Here is a 24,890-nt window from a genome sequence, read left to right as displayed (position 1 = left end):
AAGCTGGTAACTACGAGTACCCTCTTGTGGAAAGAAGAGCTGTCTAGCGGCGGAGCTAACAACTACCTCAGTTTTGGATCCGAAAATTGGAATAATAAATCCTATCCCCTCGCGACTTCTATAAGTTATATATATTCAATGCTACAGGTGTGCACTGACACGCTAAAGGTTTTGACTAGGGAGGGGCCAGCAATATACTTAAATACTATAAAATCTTAGGTGTTCAAAATATTTTATATTTGAGAAAAAAATGTTTGAAGAAAAATATTTCAGGAAGAAATTTTCATAAATTCAAACACTAACACATGTGTAGTTGACAAGTACTACATTATTTATATCTACAAAATCTATAAAATAGGTTTTTGTATTATGCCACCAGTACAATGCTCTGGGAATATTTGTTTGGCACTTCAGGAACATTACTGACAGAAAATGTAATCGTTTGTATCCTAAAAGCTTAATTTTTTTTTATTTAAAAAAATTAATCAGTTGAATTTTTTTGCAATTCAAGATTCTTTTTCAAATATTATTTTATTCCTGGCCAATTTTTGATCTAGATTTGCATTCAACACACACTTAAAAAAATTGAATTTGAGATTCGGATTTGAGAAAAAGAGGATGCAACCCATTATTGATTTCAGATGTAAATTGAAAGGATTGAAACAGACCCTGTTTACAAAATGAGCTATCAGCCAGACTGATTTGTGATAGCAAAAAAGTTTTTTGTTTTGTTACATAACTGAACCTAAAATGAATCAACAACAATTTATTTTAGAATTTATGAGTAGTGTGTAAGAATAAGACCTAATAAGAGAAGATGTCAAACACTTAAAGACCAAGCTAAGCAAAGCTTTAAACACATCTCCAATCAACCTCAAAGCAACTAGGTATACTCATCACTTCACTACCCACACTGCCAATCATTAATGCTTATTCTGTACAACATCCAGTGTTTACACTCTCATACTTCAGTCAATTTCCCTGAGTTTACCCTGTTTTCCCTTTTACCCTTAACATTCTTTGCCTGTATCATCAGTCATCACTATCTGCCAAGAAAACAGATATTTACAACACACATTAATATCAAAACACATTTCAGCTAACAAACATAAAAAGAAAAACTAACTTCTCCTGCACAATTCACAGTTTGCACTATTATAATTTCCATTTAACATTACATATCCAACACTAACAGTCTGAAAAATAAAACGAGAATTTATTTGTGTGATCAAACTTTTAAATTATACATTTGTTGATTGTGATCAGGCCAATAACTAAACATAGATATTTTATAATGCTTCCAATCAATACAAAACAATTCTATCCTTTATGTTTGATTAATTGTTAGTAAAAATTATAATAGCAAATCAAATAAAACATGAATTTATGATTATAAAATTTAAATTAATACCATTTTTAAGATTTTAAAATACCACATTGTGTGAAAAGTACCGATACTGTTTCGTAACTAAGCTAGTCCATTATCCTGTACTTTACAGGTTTTGACGATACTTTTTCAACTGCAACACACTACATCGTACAATCAAAACATCACATTTTACGGGCTGAAGAACACGTTGGCTTTGTAGAAACATTAGCAACAAATCCTGTTAGAACGCAGAGGAACAAGGGATACGTACATATGACAACTGCACACCCTGGAGCCATGCGCTGTTAGCAAATGTGATGTCCTCACAAAAACGCTAAACAGGGGAAGAATAACAATCACAAACATCCAACCTTTATTTTTCATGTTGATGAGAGACGTTAATGCTGAGCATACAGTTGTCATATCATAACTACTTCCTGTAACACACACACATTGGGCACTCTTGTATGACAATGCTCAACTTTAACATCTTTTATGGTGGAGGTTTCAGTATAACACCTACCTGCACACTTCACAAAAAAAATATTTAATAAAGGGGTTGTACGAAAACCATGTTTTAAGTGATTTGTAAATAATATCATTAAACTAAATACAACGTCAACATCAATGAAGTTGGATCACTAAGGTTCCTGTAATAACAAAAATGTGAGGTCATCAAAACATTTTAAAATGCATAGTTATATGTAGTTGTAGACAATGTACAAGTGTCACAACTGAAAAAACAAAGAAATGATGGAAAATTTGTCTAAAAGGTACATTTTGAATCCCAACGATTCACAACAGAGTTAGTTCAGTAGAAAGAACGAGAATATTCCAGCAGTTTCGCGCACAATTATGAGGCAGTGACGTCAGAGAAAGGAAGCAGAATATAAGGGCAAGCAATTTGTGATTTTTATCAGTGCTAAGTGGAAGAGTGGCAAGGGGACAAGCTATGGATCTTGGGGTACGCAATTAAATCATACATCATCACCAAAATGGTATTTAACAGCGCCAAATTGGCAGAATGTTCCGCTTGACACAATTTACAGTGTATAGTATTGTAAAACGTTTCACTTTAAATGGAAATAGCTGTCCGGGAAAGCCTCCGGTCGGAAGAACACATTGACGGATCGGGAAGTAAGCCTATTTCGTATTTCATTAACATATTCATCACAATAGGCACTTGGCAGTCACAGACATAGTCAAATGAGCAAGACAAAGTTTTGGAAAGACCATTTCCAAAGCATCTAAGTGTCAATATATCAGAAGGTGTGGCTAAGCATTCTACAAAGCGAGACGTAAGCCATTTCTCACTTCATTGAATAAACGTCGGCTTGTTGCATGGGCCAAATCTCACCTCAGCTTGACTCCACCTCAGTGGAACAAGGTACTGTGGACACATGAATCCATTTTTCAGGTTTCATATGGAAATATTGATTGAAAGATTATTAGGAAGACAGACGAAGCAAACGATCCATCCTATCAAAAGCATGTTTTTCTTAAACCAAGCTCTGTGAAGGTGTGAGGTTGCATAGCAGCAAACAAGGTTGGCAATTTGTATTTTAGTATGGGTACGATAAAGGCTCTTGACTATATATGTGTTCTTGTCATGAATCTACGCCCATCAGTGCAGCGATTGTTTGGCAGAAAATGATATATTTTCCAACAAGATAACGCACTGCTACATACAACGAAGATAACACAAACATGGCTACATATGAAACATGTCCATGTGTTAGAGTGACCAGCCACAAGTCCAGATCTATCTCCTATAGAGAATATTTGGAGAGTTCTTACGAGGACGACAGCCAGCGTCATCACCGCTATATACGACAATTGGATGATTATCTGCACCAGTAATGGGGAAAAATTCCTACCGAAACATTGAGCTGTTTAGTGTCATCTATGCCTAAACGACTTACTGGAATTATCCGCCGTGATGGTGACATCACCTCTTGGTAATCAAACTGAACGAACATTTTTGACTTTCGTTGTGCAAGGGAATACACTGGCATCGTTTATCAATTATCATAACTATCCATTTTGCTGTTACACTGTTGTATTCAATAGTGATGGCCCGATATCCAAAAACCCGATACCGATACAGATTCCGATATTTCCAAATTTACCGATCCGATACCTGATACCCGATATTCCGATAATAGGCCTATCTCATTTCTAACACTGATTCTATAAAATTGTGGTTCTGGAGTAATGTTAGAGACAATTATTGCATAATTTTAAATATTAATAAAACATACTTATGTGAATGTATATTATTTTTATTAATTGTAAAATATTGTAAATTCACATTAAATGAAAGCTAATAATGAAATTATCATAATGGCTTACAAATAAGCTCTCTAAATTCAAATTCACGAGTCACTGCATGTACTTAGTCCAGTGTCTCAACTGTAATCTACGAAAAAAACTGTCCGAAAAACATCAAACTTTTGTACCCTTTGTAAAATTTCATCATGGTAAACGACACGCTAGAAAGGAAGGTCTTCAATTAGCAAATTTGTGACCATTGTTCAAGTGTATCACTCCATTTATTGGTGCGAAAACACGTTAAAATTCGTGAAAAGTAATTTCAATACAACTTTGCAACGTACTGCAGAGTTCATAAAACCACATATCTTTATTTATGTTATTTGCAATGCACTCAATATAGCCAACATAATACCTTTGCAGCAACTTGCCCTACTTAAAACACGTTTCATATTTTAGCTTTTGTAAAACTTACATAACGTCTTTGAATAGAAAAGGAGTTGGCGACAATGAAACGACACAGAAAGAAAATGCTTGTTATATCAAGCAGCAAATTTATTCTTCTTCATGTTTACTTATGGCTACACCACTTATTGAATTATATAAATACCGTTATTATTTTCGTTTATGTTTTCAATTTATGTAAACTTAGTGAACTTCGAAAATTCATCAAGCGAAAACATTTTGCGAATATCTGAAACGAATAAATATGCACTAATGACTGGGATTTGTGTACACATGGAAGAATTGTACCGTCGGGATGCATTGCAGTATCAGAAAGAAGAAATAGGCTTGAAATTGTTTCAGTGGAAAATATGCTTGGAATTACTAGGTATTATGGTGACGTGGCGAAAAATAAATTACGCCCGCGGAAAATAAGCTTGGAATTATGGTTAAGGTTATGTGATAAGTATTATTGGCGAGAACAAACATCAGTTATCAAAATATCGCAAGTATTTACCGATGTCCAATATTGAAAAATGTGCCGATATTACCGATCTCCGATATTGAATATCGAATATCGGGCCATCACTAGTATTCAATATCAAATGGTAATACAGTCAAACCTCTCTGAAACGACCCCTCACGGTTCCCAGGAATAGGGTCGTATTAGAGGGGGGGTTGTAATATATGTTTTCCAAAGTTTTCAGTTCATTTCTTCCCCCCACCCCTTTATCCAAACTGCTACTCGCTAAGAAACCAGCCGTACAATGGCAGGATGCTGTCACTCACAATGCTAGACGGCTTTGCTTAAACCCACTTCAACCTTCATGACAAGTCCGTCGCCCTGCAGGCCACCTCTAAAGAAAATATGTATAAATACAGTTTATTTTTAATAGTTAGTTTACATGTACGTTTTCTGCTTGCCGTAGTTAGATACATTAGAACCCCGATGTCACGAACCCCAGATTTAACGAAGCAGTGATTTTACGAATAGATTCTCGGGAACCATCAAAAAATTGGACATTTTGACCAAAATGTAAAAATCAGAAAAAAAATTTAAAAAAATAAACAAATGAAAGATCATTAAAACCTGTTAATTTTAACACACAGCGTATTTTTGTGTCGGCTTTAATACTTCCAATAATGTTAATGTAAGAATAACAAAAAAATAATGGGACATTTCCTTTAAAAATATGGCAGCTGTAGGATCTGCAACGCGAGTGGGCGCACACGAAGCTCGCCTGGCTGGCTGGCTGGCGGCAGCGGCTTAATAACGCATAAGCACACCCCTCCCTCCCCTCGTTAACATTCTTCAAGGCTAGCTCATCCCTCCCAGACACACAAACCATCTAGTGTCCTCCCTTATAACACCCCAACTTCGCCCTCCTTTGAAAAACCTTCAGTGAGAAAATGCTCATTTCACCCTCCCTTCTCCCATAAAATTGGGCTATTATGAATGGGGTACTGAAGCGGTGAGGGAGGGGTCAAAATATGTCACTTTTCACACCAAGTTCGAGTTCAGTCATCTCTGGCAAAGAATTTACAAGCTTTCAAACTTAAATATAAATGTATTTTAATAGCAAGGATCCTATGAAAAGGAATATACCGATTAAAATCAAGCTGCTGTCACCAAACAAAGCATAAAACGGCCCAATGCGTGGTCACTTTGTTATTGCTCGCGTGAGAGGTGAGACGTGAAATTTTAGAAGAAAGATAAATGCGGGGGAGACAGACGGCAGCCAGTGTGTTTCCTGCGTGGGAAATAAGTGGCGTAGCTTTTTTTTTTTTTATGCTCGGTGAAGCGACCTTTTTCTATCAACCCACGGGAAAAGATAATTGCTTGAGCTGTCAAAATAAGCATCGCTGCGGCAGCTAAAACAAGTCGAGGCGGGCGTGCATCCAGTCAGTAGCTGTGTATTGTCAACCAATAGTAATCAAAATCAAGAGAAATCCAGCAGGTAGCTTTGCCTTAACTGCGTACAACACTAGACAGTCGCAAAAAGCTAAACATAAACACGTTGCCACAAAAACCTTTATCTGCCCCCTGCCGGGTGGAATGGTGGTTGTTAAGCGCTGACAGCGGTCGACAGGAAGTGGTATCTATTTTTAGATATGCGCTGCCTACGGCAGTACAGCACTCGGCAAGAGAAATGCAGTAACACGCTACTCACCACAAGAAACTTATTTTCTGTCCGATTTTCTTCGGATTTTCGGCAATTTTTTCACGGTTCCTTGAAATCGGGTTGTAATAGAGAGGTGGTCGCAATAAATGAGATCGCAACAAAAAGGTTTTACTGTAACATGTTTCTTTTGCATTTACATTTAGTTGAGTTTCTCAATTCCCTCATTTAAAGATCTTTCTTACGTGAATGAACTTCATTGACCTTGAAGTTTCAGATTTTGTAGAAATATTACTAGTCCATTGAAATGTTAAATTTTTTTTGGCTTAGCGTGCGTTTGTCAGAGGACGCAATTTTATTGTTTAGATATGAAAGTGGGGTTAGTGTAAAGTTAAATCCAAGTTTGTGGGGTTGCAACCCTTGTCCCACATCCGACATCTTGGAAAAAGAAGTTCTAATGGTTTTTAGTTTTTACGGTTTATCTGCCAAACTAAGGTCTCACAAGAAATATTATTCAATATTTTTTGTTGCAAATAAAATTATCTACAACTTTTGTTCATCAACTATTAGTCGTTGTACCATAAATAAAAAAGTTATAAGATAAAATCCATAAAAATTTGAGAAAAAAATCTATTTTTCGATATAACTTTATTCTAATCATTTTACAAAAAAAATATATACATCAGACCATTTTTATAGATGGTGTTTAAAGGAACATTTTTTATTATAAACATTTTAAATTTATTTATTAGCTAAGGTTTTACAGCGCTGTGAAACGAATACTATTCTTCAGTATTCATAACTAAAAACTATACATAAATATTAATGATTTGCCATAATTTTTAATCATCTTGTTATTTGTTTTATGATAATCTTTTTAATTATTGATAATGCAATATTGTTATTTATTAATTATCGATTTGAAACTCCATCACAAAACTTTGGAATTATTGATTTTTTAAATAATTTAAATCATTGTCTCTCATAACCGAGAATAATGTGCGGATAGAAAATACCCAAGTGACCGTTTGGGAATAAAAGAACATCTGCCTGACTTTCATTTTTCATTTGTCTACATATTTCGCTACGTGCAGACATATTTTATTGTGTTTTCATATTTGAAAGACGTTTTTAACTGTGAAAACTATTTTTAATGTTTTTGGACATGATTTTAAGTTAAGTGAACACAGTTTTCAGTTCAGTGAGAATTATTCAGAATTTTTTAATTACCTATAAACTTTTTGTTTTTAAGCGTGCTTTTTGTATTATTCCATCATGAGTGATTGTTTCATTTGTAACAAACCTTTAGCCAAAAATAAAATAATCTCAATTATTTGACTCAGTACTGTTGTAGCTGAAGACATTGACATACTTATCTTGCTCACAGCACTTGGTAGATTGTAGAAACAATTTAAAGTATTTTTTTTTTAAACCATCAAAAGGAAGAACAGCAGAACAATTATATTGTCCATCAGGTTTTATGTACGGAGACGTCATTGCGGATAACTTGCTGTTTCTCCATGCTTTTTCAGGATGTGACACAACTTCAGCTGCTTACAATATGGGTAAACTTAAATTTCTGAAAACCCTGGAGAAACATCTAGAGTTAGCAAGTGGAACGGCGTTGTTCCTCAACAAGAACAGCTGACCCTGCTTTGCTCACTGTCATTGGAGAACGTTTTTTTTTTTTATCTCTTTATATGGTGGTAATAAAGATGATAATTCTCTTAACAGCCTAAGATATAAACAATTCGCCAAGTCAGTGACAAAGAGTACATTTAATTTATCTTCACTTCCTCCAACACAAGATACAGCTCGCTTTCACAGCTTCCAAGTCTACCATCAGGTCCAGTCATGGCATGGTAATTATAACAATCCTAAAGACTGGGGCTGGAAAAAATGTGGAAAAATATTGATGCCAGTCCAGAGCTCTAAACCTCCAGCATCCCCTGAGCTTCTAAAATTAATTTTCTACAGATGCAAAGGAAACTGTGGAGCGATGTGTGGATGTCGAAAAGCAGGCCTGAAATGCTCTGCAGTGTGCTTCCATTCTTCTGGGGAGACTTGCAGCAACATAATGGAGCTCTCGAAATTAATTGAAGAAAATGATTTTGAAGATGAACCGCCGACATTGACGCCACTTCCTTCTCCGGTTCTCCCTCAAGCATTTAATATAGAATGCCAACCAGATGCTGAGCCGCAGCCTGGTCCATCAAAAAGACCAAGGACAGAGTAGTTGTGATTTAGAAAATCACCGTGGATTATGCCCACTGGAGATACTACGTAAAAAAAAATGCACCTCCAGACTCTACCTCATAGGTGGTGGGGAAGAGTCAATAATTAATTAATAACAATATTGCATTATCAATAATTAAAAAGATTATCATAAAAAAATAACATGATGATTAAAAATTATGGCAAATCATTAATATTTATATTTATTAGTGGTGCACCGATATGACTTTACCGATTATGAGAGCAATAATCGGCAGATACAGATTCAGTTACCGATTATAATGAACAAATTTTTTTAAGTGTAATAATGCACACAAAAATTTTTATTCCCATGTGAATTTAATAACAAGATTAGGTAAAATTGAGAATACAGTTATAATAACAGTATAAAAATATATAAAATACACTATTAAGTCATTGCAAAGTGTAAATTAAATTAACTTCTATTTATATTTGTTATTGTAAACAACTTGAACTACAGTCTAATAATTGTAATTTACAATGGGTAAGTTTTTGTTGCGGAAAACTAGCATTATTATCGACTATCACATAAGGTTGCATATCTTCACAAATAATTTCAGCTATAAACTGTGTTAGTTCTAATGCTCTTGGGTCATACACATCATACAGTATTTTCTTTTCCATGATATCTGCTATTTTTGTTTGAGCCAATTTCATTACTTTTCTTGGAACCCCATCTGTATCACTATCATCTGTGGTTACAATAGCACACTTCTCCACTAATTTATCAGGATGCATTCACTTGATGTGGTTCCATAGGCTAATAGTAGTATATCCCTGCTGATTGGTCAGTCCACTACCACCACCACCAGGAGAAATTACCGTTTAACAATGTAAACATGTTGCTTTATTTTGTTCACTTGAGTTTATAGAAAAATGTTTCCACACTTCATTTTTTTTCTCCCTACTCGCCATCTCACTATAATTATATAAAAATGACTCAAAACCAATTCTAGTACATGTGATTTTATTTATGTTGACTGAATATATAAAATTATAAATACTTTTTCACTTTTCACGTCACATACAAATAACACAATGGATAATGTTACTAAAGACGCCCATAACGAGTTTTTAAAACGCAGTGATAAATTCTGAAAGGTACCGGGACCACGATTTTGAACCGCTATTACGACTCAAAAAGATCAATTGTCATAGAATCCACTGCAACTGCTTGTGGTATTTTGATTGCGTGCCATCTATTTTACGTCTCTGGCTGTAGGTAATGTACAAGGCCACTAAACAAAAGACAGAACAAAAGACGAAACGTAAATAAACGTGTAGGAAAAATGTACTTTTTATTGTTCGAGGCAATGAGATTTATTAAACTTAACGAAATATCTGTAATCATGATATGACGGAGTTAGATGAATTTTGAAATATATACAAATATTACCGTATTTCATCCTAAAATGTGTAACAAAATATTACATGGTAAAAACCTACTTAATTACGCCGGGACGTAGATAATCTGCAAAGTAATCTTTAAGATAATCGCTGATTACGATTGATCGGAAAGTACCCATAATCGCTGATTATGATTCATCGGTATCCGCATCGGTGCACCACTAATATTTATCTATAGTTATGAATACTGAAGACTAGTATTTGTTTTGCAGCGCTCTAAAACCTTAGCTTATAAATAAATTTAAAAATGTTTATAATAAAAATTGTTCCTTAAAACACCATCTATAAATATTGTCTGATTTTTTTTGTAAAATGATTACAAAAAAAGTTATATCGACAAATAAATTTTTTTTTCTCAAAATTTTTATGGATTTTCGTTTATAACGTTTTTATTTATGGTTCTACGACTAAAAGTTACTGGACAAAAGTTGTAGATAATATTATTTGTAACAAAAAATATTGAATAATATTTCTCGTGAGACCTCTAGTTTGGCAGATAAACCGTAAAAACCATTTTAACCTCTTTTTCCAAGATGGCGGCCATGGGTAAAGGGTTGCAACCCCACAAACTTGAATTTAACTTTATACTAACCCCCCCTTCATATCAAAAAAAATAAAATTGCGTCCTCTGACAAACGCAACCACAAATATAACTTATCAATGGACTATACATATAAACAGTTAATTCAAAACTGTACACTACATGAACACACGCTACCAGTTTTTGCTAGAGTTGAAATCAAGAGCTTAGACAGGAAGGGGCAGGATGGGCTATGGTCCCCTCTAAAACCTTGATTTTTTTTTCAATAATAATGGTTAATAACCAGCCTAAAATCATTAATGTATGACACAATTTTTGGCCATTGATAGGGGCCGGAAAAATGCGCAATTTGCGATAGATGCGATTTTTTTGCGAATTTTGAGGTTAGATGCGATTTTTTACTAATTGTTGTTATAAATGCTATATTTGCGAAATTGCCATTATCGGGCGAAAATCCACTATAGAATGCAACAAAACGGCTTGAACACACATTCCTCAAATTATTGTTTTTGAAAATAACCAACATTAACACAATTACCGTAAACAATAGCTTCTGACAAGGCTTGTTGAAGGAATAAAATCCGAATCCTAACCTTAATTTATAAAACATTCCTTAACCAAATATCATGCATGATAGTATAGAATAAGTAATTTTGTAAATTTAGTGTTTACGATTTACTCAAGTTACCGTTTAATTTTTAGAAAAGAATGTTCACACTACTTATCGACGCAGTTATTTTGTTTTGTTAGATCACGTCACGTTCGCCTACGTTCATCATTGCTCGACATTCATCGTGTGTTGCCTGTTCATGAAGAGTATCCAACCTAACAAAACAAAATTTCCCGGGAAGCGCATCACGGAAACCAACAACCTAGAAAATATCTAGGTCGTTGACGGGATCGTAGTGAACTTGCAAAGATAAAATTAAAATATTTTAAATGCTGAAAACTACTACATACAAATATTTTAGTACGCGGTTTTTTACATTTGTTGATAATCACTTTAGTCTTCAAATTTTTTTTCTGATCAATATTTTACATAGAGACAAATCATACATTTAGTGGTGCAAGTTTAGCGTACTGAAGTTGGCCAAATTAAATCATCCGTTCGTTTTCATCTGAAATAGAGGTGTAAAAGTAACGAAAAAATGTGTACCCGTATGTATTCGTTACTATAACAATTAGTACTCGTTACTTTCGTATCGTTACTCGTTACTTTCGTATCGTTACTCGTTACTTCTGATACCGCATGACATGGCACATGCTATGTTATGTAACAGCATCGAATCGAGTCGTATTTCGTACGCGTACAGTATGACGTCGCGTAAATAAAAATAAATAGAATATAAACAATTAAAAATATTTGATAATTAACAGCTTTTGTTAACCAAGAAACAATTAACTCTCATTAGAGCGGCTTTATTATAATATATCTTTTAAGATAAGAACATAAAACATGAAAATACGCGATTATAAAAAACAAAAACATACATTGACGTCAGCCGGGGCTACGCCCCATGAGCCTAGTCAGTCTCCGTTTCCTCAACATTCCTCTCCCCTTCCCCGGCATTTGTACCGCCATGTACGTAGTCGTGTGTTTGAATTGCGCGCCACGAACTACCACAAGAGGGCGCTTAGAAGCAGTGCGGCGATCCCTAAAATTGCTATGTTAATATTAATTGTAAGCCTTTTTGTTGTTTTCATCCGTCTTTGCCCCAGTGTTGTGCAATTTACTTGTGTTTTCTTTAATTTAAATAGGTTACCTTAAATAACTATAGACGTTGCCCGGGCGGACCCGAACAGGCACGGACTTGGACGAGGGTAGGAATGCTTTTACATAAATTGTCATTAAATAAGTAAATAGTAACGAACTTTCCATTGTCAGTAATTTTTATATATTTTTAATGTTTATCTGTAATTTACTCAACTTTCGCCGGGGCACGGAATCGTAGAATATAGTAACGGTAATTGTGTTGGCGCGAAGGGCGCCATGTTGCCACCTGCGAGCGATGAGCTCAGCCCAGTCGATCTTCATCACTGACCGAGAGCAGACGCGCCAGCACCCCGGGGACTTCAACCTTTGTTCTGCACTGACCAAGTAATTCTGTCTCGTTAAGTATTTCTGAATCTCTTTCGCTCGTCATCCTCGGGGCAGCTCTCGGCCAGCGGGCTGTTTAATTAATTAATTGTCTCAGTCGAGTTTTTTCATCACCGTGTAATAAGTATACTTTGCAGCATGGCCACGTGTGTGGACCATGCCTTCACCTAAACCGATTCGTGCCTCAGGCTTTTTAACCGTGTAATGTGTAACGTGTAACGGGCGTGTAGAGAGACGTGTTAGTGAAATTAAATCTGGAGAATAAATATAAAGTGAGTACTTATTTAATCACGTGGTGAGTGAGTCTAGGAGTGTGGCGTGCCCGACGCCTAGAGCGGGCCAGGTCTGGGTAGCTAGGATAGAAAGGGCTGGTAACTCGTCCCCACTTGGGCTACGTCACGCCCTGAGTGAGAGACTCCGCCGGGTCCACGTGCCCTTCCACGTGGTGGCGCCCATAGTTAACATCTCAAAATCACCGGCAATGCGCGATCAGCCCTCAAATGGCGCCCAAGAGCGTGGGGCGAGTTACATCTTCCGCGAAAACCAGACCTGTACGAGCGTGTGAGATAGGCGGTTGTTACGCGGAGCGCGCGGAACTAAAGTTCGCGCTGGAACTATTGTTCGCGCGGAGCGCATAGCGGGACTCTGGCGCGCCGGCCACGTGACCAGCCGGGCGCGCGCTTCCAGGAATTCGCTGCGAGCAGCCAGGTGGCCGCATTCCTCGCGACAACAGCAGCCGGGCCAGGTCAGTGTGTGTGTGTACCGCCATCCGCGTCGCGTCGCGTAGCGAAGGGAAGAGGGGCAATCGACCGGCCTCACCACCACACGACCATGTCGGACAACCACGGACTTGACAAAAATCCGGGCGCGATTAAGGCAAGTGAGTTGTTTCAAAAGAATAGCTTATATTGTGTTATGTGCGCGCGACCGCGCCAGGTGAGCGGGACGGCGATTTCTTCGTGGACGGACACGTGCGTGTGCGTAGGACAGTATGAAGCGCAGCCGAACCACGAGCAGGCAGAACGGGCGGATCAGTTTGAGGCGGGACACGGGAAGTGCACGGATGCGGAGTGTGAGGGCAAGACGCGGGAGGGAGGCTGGTGCCGGAACTGTCGCGCGTTCAAGCACACGGCGTGTTTCGCGAAGTCCGAAATAATCTCCTTTCAAGACGGGTGGTACACGTGCCAGTGGTGCCACCACGTGAGAATAGCGGGCCCGTCAGGCCGCAGCCCGGTGAGAGACGCCGCCGACACACCACGGAGCAGGGTACCTCTCATAGGACACGTGGAGCTACCGGAATTTGCGGGCAGAACCAGCGACGATCCGCGGAGATTTGTACACGCGTGTCGGGAACGCCTGAATCGCTACGGAGTGCCGGAGTGTGAGTGGGCGAACAGGGTGAGCACCGCGCTCAAAGGCGACGCCAAGACGTGGTGGCAGATCGTCCAGGAGTATGACATGCCGTGGACCGAGTTCGCGAGATTGTTCGAGGCCAGATTCGCGGACGTGAAGACAGAGATGAGAGTGCGGACGGAGCTGTATTGTCTCGAGCAAGGCGCGACGGAGGCGGCGGAGGCGTTTATCATGAAAAAAATACGTCTGTACAAGCGGCTGTTTCCCGGAGAAGAACCTACCGGAGTGCTGGAGCGGGTAGTTGAGCTGATGCGCCCGGAATTTCGCCCGTATTTACGCCCGATGACGCGGCGTCCGGCAGAGGAGTTCGTCCAACAGGCGCGCGTCTTAGAGCAGGACCTACGAGCTGTCAGACCGACCAGGATCCACGCCACCCTGAGCACCAAGCAGGAAGACACGACGCCCGCCGACACCAAGGCGCTGGTGCCCTACACGGCGCCCACCCGAGACCAAGCTAGGCGCGACGAACCCGGACCGAGCGGCCACGCGCAGCTGACATGGCGGAGACGGACTACCGGCGGCAGCCCACCACCTCAGTGCCACACGTGTCCACCAGGCACGTTCCATTGGCACGAGAACTGCCCGGTGAGGAACAAGTTCCGGCCTGACTTCGCGGCGCAGCAGCCGTCGGGAAACGGACGGCAGGGGGCGGCGCGCTAAGACAGCCCACCTCCCCCGCCTCACCTAACAACAACAGACCTACGGCGGCGGGGCCTCTCCTGGGTCACGTGGGAGCGGCGGAGGCCGACCTGTTGCGCATTCCGGTGGTTGTCAACGGGCGCGCAGTCCACGCGCTTGTTGACACCGCCGCCAGCCACAACTGTGTGGCGGCACGCGTGATTGGCCGTGACAACTTCGAGTACCACCCGGGCCAACTCCAGCTGGCTACCACGGGGGACGCCTGCTACACCCAGGGCGTCGCGACGCTGGAGGTGGACGTGCGGGACCAACGGTCCGTCACGACGGCGCTGGTGGTGGAGCAGTTACGTGATGACGTCATTCTGGGGCTACCCTGGCTCTACGAGCAGCACGCAGCCATCGACATCCGGGCCGGCTGCGTCCACGTCGGCACCCAGGGGCGGCGGACCATCCACGGGCTGGGTAAGCCTACTCCACCAGCAGTAAACCAGGTCAGTCTCGACGAGTTCCAGCACGGAGTTCCCCCCGAGTTTCGTGCTACCATCCAGCAGGTCCTCGATCATCAGTGTAATGTGTTTGCGTCCGCGGACCCGCTGAAACGTACCACCATAGCTGAGCATGCCATCCCGACCCATCCTCACGAGCCAATGTTTATCCCACCCGGTAGCTACGGCCACGTTGGTAAACAGACCATCCTAGACCAGGTTCAGGACATGTTGCATGACGGGATAATTGAGCCTAGCGAAAGTCCGTATAATTTCCAGGTCGTGTTGGCAGAAAAAAAAGACGGGAAACTACGCTTCTGTGTCAATTTCAAACCTATCAATAGAGTGACAATTAATGCCCCACCCCCCCTGCTGAACATAGCCGACACACTTTCAGGCCTGGGTAACGCCAAGATATTTTCTTCCCTCGACCTAAAATCTGGGTATTGGCAGGTGCCGATACGTCCGGCGGACCGACCCAAGACGGCGTTCACAGCCCCAGACGGGCGGAGATTTCAGTTTTGCGCGATGCCATTCGGCCTACAGGACGCCCCCGCTACCTTCCAAGGGATGATGACACGGGTCTTAGACAACTACTCGGGCAAGTTTGCGGCCGCGTATCTGGACGACATAATTGTTTGGTCTCAGACGTGGGAAGAACATGCGCATCATTTAGCATTAGTCTTGGAACGCCTGGCGAGCCATGGTCTGACATGCAATCGCGAAAAATGCCACCTGGGGACCACAGAACTAGATTTCCTGGGCTTAGTGGTTAACGCGGACGGAAACCGACCCACGGAAAAACAGCTGAGTGTAATTATCAACAAGGAGCCCCCACGCACGCGCAAGCAACTGCAAAAGTTCTTGGGGCTAGCTAACTGGCTGCGAGCCTTCGTCCCAGAGTTCTCGGTAGTAGCGGCGCCGATGACAGAACAGCTGTCACCCAAACGTCCGTTCAGGTGGACCGTGGAAGCCCAGAACGCTTTTGACGAGCTAAAACGCAGATTTCAACAGTGCCACTTACTCGCGCGGATGGACCCAGGCAGACCCCTGATCGTACAAACAGACGCGAGCGAGAAGGGCATCGGGGCCATCCTGTTACAACTCGGCGACGACGGCGAGCCTCGGGTGATTGAATATGCAAGCGCCAAGTTCGGCGACGTCGAGCAGCGGTATAGCGTGAACGAGCGTGAGTGTCTAGGCGTAGTTTGGGCCCTCAGACGCTACCGCCCACACCTGGAGGGGCAGAAATTCGTACTGAGAACTGACAGCCAATGTCTCAAATGGCTGGCCACGATGCAGGGGCGACGTTCGAAGCTGACGCGTTGGGCCATGCTTCTACAGGCCTTAGATTTCGAAGTCGAGCATGTACCGGAAAACAGAACGAACTAGCGGACGAGCTGTCGCGAGATCCGGACGTCACCGTCACAGCCTGTGACGATGCGGAGTGGGAGGAGCTTTTGCCACCACCCAGCGGGCGCATACCCAGGACCCCGCGCACCCCGACAACCCAAGCCGCATTGTGTGCCCTAAACCTTAACGTCACACCGACATTACCGCCAGGCGCGGAGCTTGATGACTTAGACGCCTACGTGCGAGCGGCCCAACTCACGGACACAGACACACAGGAGATCGTGCGCCGTTGCGGGAGCGGAGAATGTGAAGGCTACCGTGTATTGGACGGGACACTGCAGGCGCGACCTAAGGGGACAGCTGGCCAATGGCGGACGTTCGCGCCAGCCGCCACCCGCCGGGAGGTGTTTGACATGTATCACGTGAACAGGCTAGCCGGACACCCCGGCGCAGACCAGACGCGACGCGATCTGCGGGAACAGTTCTACTGGCCAGGGGTAAACAAGTTTGTACGGGACTGCGTGAGGAGATGTAAACATTGCCAGAGGCACAAGGCGCGCCGCACCGACGGGACAGCCCAGCAGGTACCCAGGCAGCCCACCGAGCCATTCCATACAGTCGCCATAGACCTAATGGGACCATATCCCCGCACGCCCCGAGGGAAAAGATTTTTGTTGGTGGTGACAGACTGCTACACGCGTTGGGTGGAGGCCTACCCCCTGGCGAACATCCGCGCCGGCACCATTGCACGCAGCCTGGAAACGGAGTTTTTTCCTAGGTGGGGGTACCCCCGGGTCCTGTTGTCGGACAATGCCACCCAATTTGTCGGGCGCCGGTGGGCGCAGCTGGGGAGAAAATGGCGGGTAATCCTACACACCACCCCCGTGTACCACCCCCGCGCGAACCCCACGGAACGACGCAACCAAGAGGTGAAGGTTCAACTGCGGTTGAGGCTCGCGGATGACCACGCCCAATGGGACACGCACATCCCGGACGTTCTGTACTGCATCCGGCGACGGGTGAACGCGGCAACCGGCGAAACACCAGCCACCATGGTCCAGGGGCGGAACCTCACCCTCCCCAGGGAATATCACGTGCGGCAACAACAAACGGACCCGGACGTAGAGAGCCCCGAAGGACGCCTGAGGCGATTGGCCGAGACGCACGATAGGGCGCGACGTAACCAGGCAGCTTACCAAGCACAACGCACACCCGAGACGAACCGCCCGCCCCCTGAACTGAAACCAGGCCAGCTGGTTTACGCGAGGCTCCACCCCCTCTCCTCCGGCCGACGCAACTTCTGCGCCGGCCTGGCGCCAAAGTGGTTTGGCCCGGTGGCGGTGGTCAAGGCGGGGCCCACGGCGGTCGTGATAAAGTTACCCTCAGGCCGGGCCGCGAAATATCACCGGGACGATGTGCGCTTGGCACAGGAAGAGACGGAGGCGGCGGACGAGGCGGAGACGGGGCAGGAAGAGATGGAGGCGGCGGACGAGGCGGAGACGGGGCAGGAAGAGACGGAGGCGGCGGACGGGGCGGAAGAGACGGAAACGAGACGTGACGGAGCAGGGACGCGGCAGGAAGAGACGGAGGCGGCGGACGAGGCGGAGACGGGGCAGGAAGAGACGGAGGCGGCGGGCGGGGCGGAAGAGACGGGAACGAGACGTGACGGAGCAGGGACGCGGCAGAGAGAGACGGAGGCGGCGGACGAGACAGACGGGAGGGCGGCCGCACAGCTGGTCACGTCCACCCCAACAGACGGGGGCGGGTTCAGAGGCTTCCCGGACCTGGGGGCGGGACAGGCGACGCCCCTCGCAGTCACAGATGTCCGGCCGAGGCGGCTGTTCGAAGACTCGGGGAGTGACGTCTCGCCTTTCAGGAGATTTCTCAGGGACACGCCCGGAGTGACGGAGGGCCAGTCGACATCCCAACCACTGATAAGGTGGCCGGAGGAAGTAGAGAGTAGGCCGGGTTCGCCGGACGAGCCATTATGGCCGCTGCATTACTCGTTGGCAGACTCCACGTTCAGGGTGACAGTAACCGAACCGCAGGAAGACGAAACACCGCGGGAAGAGAGGGGAGACCGGGCGTCACAAGACCCAGTTCCGGCTCCGCGATACACGCTACGACCCCGAGGGATCGCGAGGAAGCACAGCTGTTGTTGATAAGGGGGCGACCACGCCCACAGGCGACCCAGCGGAAACGTCGACATGACCGGCTATTCGAGGGGGGGGCAATTGACGTCAGCCGGGGCTACGCCCCATGAGCCTAGTCAGTCTCCGTTTCCTCAACATTCCTCTCCCCTTCCCCGGCATTTGTACCGCCATGTACGTAGTCGTGTGTTTGAATTGCGCGCCACGAACTACCACAAGAGGGCGCTTAGAAGCAGTGCGGCGATCCCTAAAATTGCTATGTTAATATTAATTGTAAGCCTTTTTGTTGTTTTCATCCGTCTTTGCCCCAGTGTTGTGCAATTTACTTGTGTTTTCTTTAATTTAAATAGGTTACCTTAAATAACTATAGACGTTGCCCGGGCGGACCCGAACAGGCACGGACTTGGACGAGGGTAGGAATGCTTTTACATAAATTGTCATTAAATAAGTAAATAGTAACGAACTTTCCATTGTCAGTAATTTTTATATATTTTTAATGTTTATCTGTAATTTACTCAACTTTCGCCGGGGCACGGAATCGTAGAATATAGTAACGGTAATTGTGTTGGCGCGAAGGGCGCCATGTTGCCACCTGCGAGCGATGAGCTCAGCCCAGTCGATCTTCATCACTGACCGAGAGCAGACGCGCCAGCACCCCGGGGACTTCAACCTTTGTTCTGCACTGACCAAGTAATTCTGTCTCGTTAAGTATTTCTGAATCTCTTTCGCTCGTCATCCTCGGGGCAGCTCTCGGCCAGCGGGCTGTTTAATTAATTAATTGTCTCAGTCGAGTTTTTTCATCACCGTGTAATAAGTATACTTTGCAGCATGGCCACGTGTGTGGACCATGCCTTCACCTAAACCGATTCGTGCCTCAGGCTTTTTAACCGTGTAATGTGTAACGTGTAACGGGCGTGTAGAGAGACGTGTTAGTGAAATTAAATCTGGAGAATAAATATAAAGTGAGTACTTATTTAATCACGTGGTGAGTGAGTCTAGGAGTGTGGCGTGCCCGACGCCTAGAGCGGGCCAGGTCTGGGTAGCTAGGATAGAAAGGGCTGGTAACTCGTCCCCACTTGGGCTACGTCACGCCCTGAGTGAGAGACTCCGCCGGGTCCACGTGCCCTTCCACGTGGTGGCGCCCATAGTTAACATCTCGAAATCACCGGCAATGCGCGATCAGCCCTCAACATATTTATAATTTGTAAAAAATACTTTCTTACGTTGTTTCTGTTCGAATCTAAAACTTTGTCTACACACACAATACCTTTAATAAACAGTAAAAAACTTGGACGACGAATTTCCAAATCATACTTTTATTAATAAACAAACATCGTTCTTTGTAACGAATACGCGCGCGCATGCGTGAAACATACGAAAGATGCGAGTAACGAAATGCATTCGTGTGTAACGTTTCGTTACTCGTTACTAGATGCCGCACCCGTTACTCAGTAACGAATACATACGGTTTGCTACAGCTCTAATTTGAAATTACTAGTGCTCAAACGTGTTTACAAATACCATTGAATGATTTTGGTTTGTGTTAAAATTTGTCATAATGGGTAGAACCACTATTACCGCACGTGAACGTGTGGAGAGTTACAAATCTCAAGGATTGTACGCAACTGATGACAATACAATCTTCTGCAAATACTGCAGCTGTAGCATCTCGTGGGAAAAAAAGGACAATTTAAATAAGCACGTGGCATCCAATAAACACATAAACAAGCAAAAGCAACTGGTCACACAACCTCGTCAAACATCGCTTGTTCAGATCGGCAATGCCGAAAAACGGCGAAAAGTGGACAAAGAATATTTCTCGAAGAGGACAGTGGAAGCATTTGCCAAGGCTAATATTCCCTTGGAAAAGTTGGAGAACAAGGCCTTGAAAGACTGGATCGACGAATTCACCGGAAAGGGTGGTGAATTAAGCTGTGTAAAGTCTCTACGAGAAAAATATGTGCCAGCACTTGCAAAAGATTTTGAAGTCTCAACTACATCAGAGTTAGAGGGTAAAGTAATCCATATCATGTGCGACGAAACAACTGATAAAGTTGGACGTTGTGTCTTTGTTATCATTTTTCATGTACCTGAATCTGAAAATAGATTAGTTGTTGCCAGTGTTTCCTATCTTGATGCATGTAATGCCACAACTTGTTCGCGATCTGTATTAGATGCTCTATCAAAATACAAAATCAATTATGATAATGTGCATTCTTTTGTGAGTGATGGTGCCAGGTACATGACTCTTTGTTTTGAAACCCTGAAAGTGGTAGTAGGAGATCAGCTAAAGCACATACAGTGCTGGGCTCATAAATTGTGTTTGTTGGGTAATGCCTGGGTGTCAGAAATGGAATTTTTGAACAGAACTGTAACTGCTGTCAAGGCTGCATTTCTCAACACAAGAAAGAGAAAACATAATTATCTGAAATTTTTGACAGAAAAACATGGAGATGGCAAGGTTGCAAAACTTTTTCCATCGCCTGTTATTACCAGATGGAACAGTTGGTTCCATGCAGTTTTTTACCTGTCTGAATATTTCTCAGATATTGTTGAATTTTTCAGCTCTCTTGAGATGAAAGACATTAATAACAGTGGCATCAACTTCTTGTCCCAACTCACAGACAAGGAAATTAAGTGTGTTATTGCCCAGGCAATGTTTGTTAAAGAACATGCGAAGGATCTAGTAGATCTCCTGGTGTTTCTGGAGGGGTCCAAATACCTAACTTCCCATCTTCTGTGGCCAAAGCTAGATACATTGGACACAGCCTTCGCAGAAGTTGTGGAAGGTAAGTTGCTGCAAGGAACAACAACTGCTTTGGCTGAAGTGAGTACCTTGCAGAAAGCATCCATTCTTGATGTTTTCAAGAAAGCAGCAACTTCAGCAAGGCAGAAGTTATATAAATTGAGAGAAAAGGATCCAAATAGAGAGAATTTCAGCAATATTGCACATGCCCTGAGTCCCACAATGATATTGTTTAACAAAGATGACGAAGAAGCAGGAATAAAGAAACTTCCAGGTTTTTCAGCACTACCGTCAACAGAGGTTTCAAGAGGTTATGGAGAACTCAAAGCCCTAGCTGAGATTGAAAGGAAGAGAGGGGGAAAGGTGGATGTTGAAGAAATATTGCATGCTGTTTCTGCTAACCATGAACTCTTTGCTAAGTGCTGCCTTCAAGCCTTGTGGACGCCTACTAACTATGTAGACAGTGAACGACTACTGTCTAGCTATAGTAATGTAGTGAATGACAAGAGGACAGGACTGAAAGAAAGTAATGCTGAACTTTTTACAGCACTGTCATTTCAGTGCAAAGACTGCAACTAAGACAGTTCCCATCATATTTGTAGAACTGATGCGTTCATATATATGACTTATTCTACACAAATATCATGCATGTAATTTGGCAATAGTTCTCTTTTAAACAACAATTTTATTTGTTTCTACATTGTGAGCATAATTTTTTTAACTTCTTGTATTGTTATGTAACTTTAAATTCTTAAGAAAATTTCTCAAAAATAGATGCTAATTTCTGGAAAATAGATGCTAATTTTCAACATCATAAATGCTAATTTTGTAATAAATAGATGCTAATTTTTCCAGGCCCTAGCCATTGAATATCCAAACTTGGAGTGGCAGTGTCTTTAAACATTAGGTGATAAAATCTTAAGCAAAGGTACTTTCACCAAGTAAAAAAGGTGTTGGGGTACTCAGCGAGTATTGACTATGTTCACTACAGAGCATTTGTGAAGGTTAGCAACTAATGTAAATCATTGGCCATTTTCAAGGTAGCAGGAGTCAGCAGCTATTGGAGAGCTTAGGCATGTTTTATAGTTGCATTATCAAAAGGGATAATTACTTGTTTAGCCCAAGTACCCAGAACGCAGTGCTATGCTACTGAGAAGCGAGAATTAAGGTCAGGCTTCAACTGTCCTGTTCACGTGGGACATGAAAAAAGTTGTTTACCTTGTTCTCTTTGTTAAGTTTTGTTTAAATAAATGTGTCAAGTCTCACTTTTCATGAGTGAAAAATTTATTCTAAGAGATTCAAATTTCGAAGAAGCAGTAAAAAATAATGAGATTTCAAGGATCATCTCTTTTACTCTTCTCTGGAAGGTATTCCGCAACTCCCCGACGGTCTACACCCCAGAAACAGGTCTATCACAAATACTGGCTATGCTCATGGTCGAAATAAAAGTGAGCATTTATTTGTTTCGGAAACCATTAAATAGGCTTTTATCAAAATGCTAAAAATTTTTATAATTGATTAACTTAGGTTATATTATGAATACAACTGGAATCATCTGCCAAAAGACAAAATGATTGAAGGCTCATCGTTGCCAGCCATACCCGTCTCGTCACCCGTGGCCCACACCAGCAGATCCACACAGGCAGCATTCGCCATCACGTTGACCTTGAACTTGTTGACGACGGCGAAGTTGCTCTCGCGGTCCTCGCGCTCGCTAGCGTCGTGGTTCAGGCTCTGCAGCTCCGTCTGACCCGAGAGGAACAGGCCCTTCACGAACTCTTGCACGTCGCGAGTGAACGGGCTGGGCAGGTCTGCAAACATGCAGGGGTACTGCCAGGACTTTTTCACCACCTTTAAACATGAAATAGTTTTTTTTTATATTGCAGTCATTTTTATACACAAGTAAAATTAACTATAAAACCAAATATATCTACTATTTGCAGGAATGTTACGATTTAAATGCTTCAGAAATAATTTCTAAATGATTTAACTTGACAGATCTCCAGCTATTTATGTTAAATTTGAGACTATAAACTGAAGTGTGGCACCAAAAACAAATTTAATTTAATAAAAGGTGGCTAGATATTTAAGTTTTGCGACTTCAACAATGCTGTCAACTTCCAGGCACATAGATCAGAAATCTTCGTTTATGCTCATAATTCAACATGCCAGATACTCGACTCTACAAAAAAATTAACACCACTTCTATACAGTTCATTCAATAATAATTTAAAAAAGAAAAACAAGTTTGTAAAACATAAATAATTATAAAGGATTCATATTTATGGTAAGTTCTTTGCAAAATATTTACTTTTTTATTACAAGAGATACATGGGCATTGTTTACTGTACAAAACACTAGGGGTGTGCGGGAATAGGTTTTTGTACTGCGGGAATTTTTCGGGAAAAATAAATTATTCCCGCGGGAAACGGGACGGGATAGGGAAAATTAAAAAAAAAAAAAAGCAAATTTTTAATTCCAATATGAGAAGATGGCCATTTAAACTTTTCTTGGAAAGTTAGTTGTTAGTTTTTTTGCTGCTATTTCTTTTGTCTGCTTCACTTGCCCTTTTTTCAGCGGCGACTTCATATTTTTTAGCATCCTCAAATTCTTTTTTTATGGAGGGATGTTTATTGAGATGTCTTAGTAATCCAGACGTGCTACCATGCTCGCATCTCAAAAAATTTTCACACGAGACACACCTTGCCAGGGATTTACTGTCTGTCAGACGTTCAAAATACTTCCAAACACTTTTAGGTTTACAAGTAACAAGCTGATCGGTTGCGACCTCCATTATTTGTAGGCTGCTAGTTTGTTTTAATACACTAGAGTCCCGTTATAGCGAGGTGTCACGGTTCCGGTTTTGATCCTCGCTATAACCGTGTCCTCGCTATAACCAAATTGGACAAATTTTGGCCCCCAAAAAATAAAAATTAACCGAAAATAGCATAAAAATTGTGTTTAAACCTGTATAATTGGAAAATAACAGGTTATATTAACGAAATATTAATTTCTGTGAGCATATGTGTGAATTCTCTTTAAAACAATACCCCATAAGTACGGATGCGATCACCGATTGCGTCAAAATAACCAGAATACCCTACCATGCCACGTAAGTATAGCATCTCAGCCCGCGGCCGACGCAGCATTGTCCTGCTATCTATCGTCGACACGGGCTGTCTGCTGGCGGCCATGTTGGTTCGGGATGTTGTAAACAGGTGGTGCTAGTGTAGCGCAACGATTTAATTCCTTACAAAAAAGCAGGAGTGCGGCTGCGGCAACGCACGTACGCCTCAAACGTAACAGTCGCTGGAAAACTATGCTTTTTTCATTTAAAGAAACCTGTCAACTTTTTTAGAAAATAAATTTGGGATTAAACTCAAACCATCACCACCCCTTTCCCGAACAGATACCCCAACAACTGACCGAAACAAAAGTTACAAGAAAACTGCCCTAGCGATTCGGAAATAAATACGGTAGTGCCTACTAGAGGTGTAAAAGAAACGAAAAAATGTGTACCCGTATGTATTCGTTACTATAACAATTAGTACTCGTTACTATCGTTACGTTACTCGTTACTTCTGATACCGCATAACAT

General features: G+C 42.5%; 1 protein-coding gene across 5 annotated transcripts in view; it reads right to left on the bottom strand.

Moving 5' to 3' along the window:
- The window catches only part of LOC134527701 (phosphatidylinositol 4-kinase alpha), a 213,168-nt gene that overhangs the window by 152,896 nt on the left and 35,382 nt on the right, over nucleotides 1-24,890 (bottom strand). For 4 of the 5 annotated variants that reach the window (XM_063360607.1, XM_063360604.1, XM_063360605.1 and 1 more), the window contains exon 8: nucleotides 22,894-23,103. In XM_063360607.1, coding sequence (XP_063216677.1) covers nucleotides 22,894-23,103 — 210 coding nt within the window. Of the gene's footprint in view, nucleotides 1-1,740; nucleotides 3,643-22,893; nucleotides 23,104-24,890 lie in introns of those variants that run through there. The other variant, XM_063360608.1, reaches the window with a different exon arrangement.

The sequence above is a fragment of the Bacillus rossius genome, chromosome 1 (genome assembly GCF_032445375.1).
Source record: "Bacillus rossius redtenbacheri isolate Brsri chromosome 1, Brsri_v3, whole genome shotgun sequence".
In the NCBI taxonomy this organism is placed as follows: Eukaryota; Metazoa; Arthropoda; class Insecta; order Phasmatodea; family Bacillidae; genus Bacillus; species Bacillus rossius.
The sequence above is the reverse complement of the archived record's forward strand: the minus strand, read 5'-3'. Positions and strand labels throughout refer to the sequence as shown.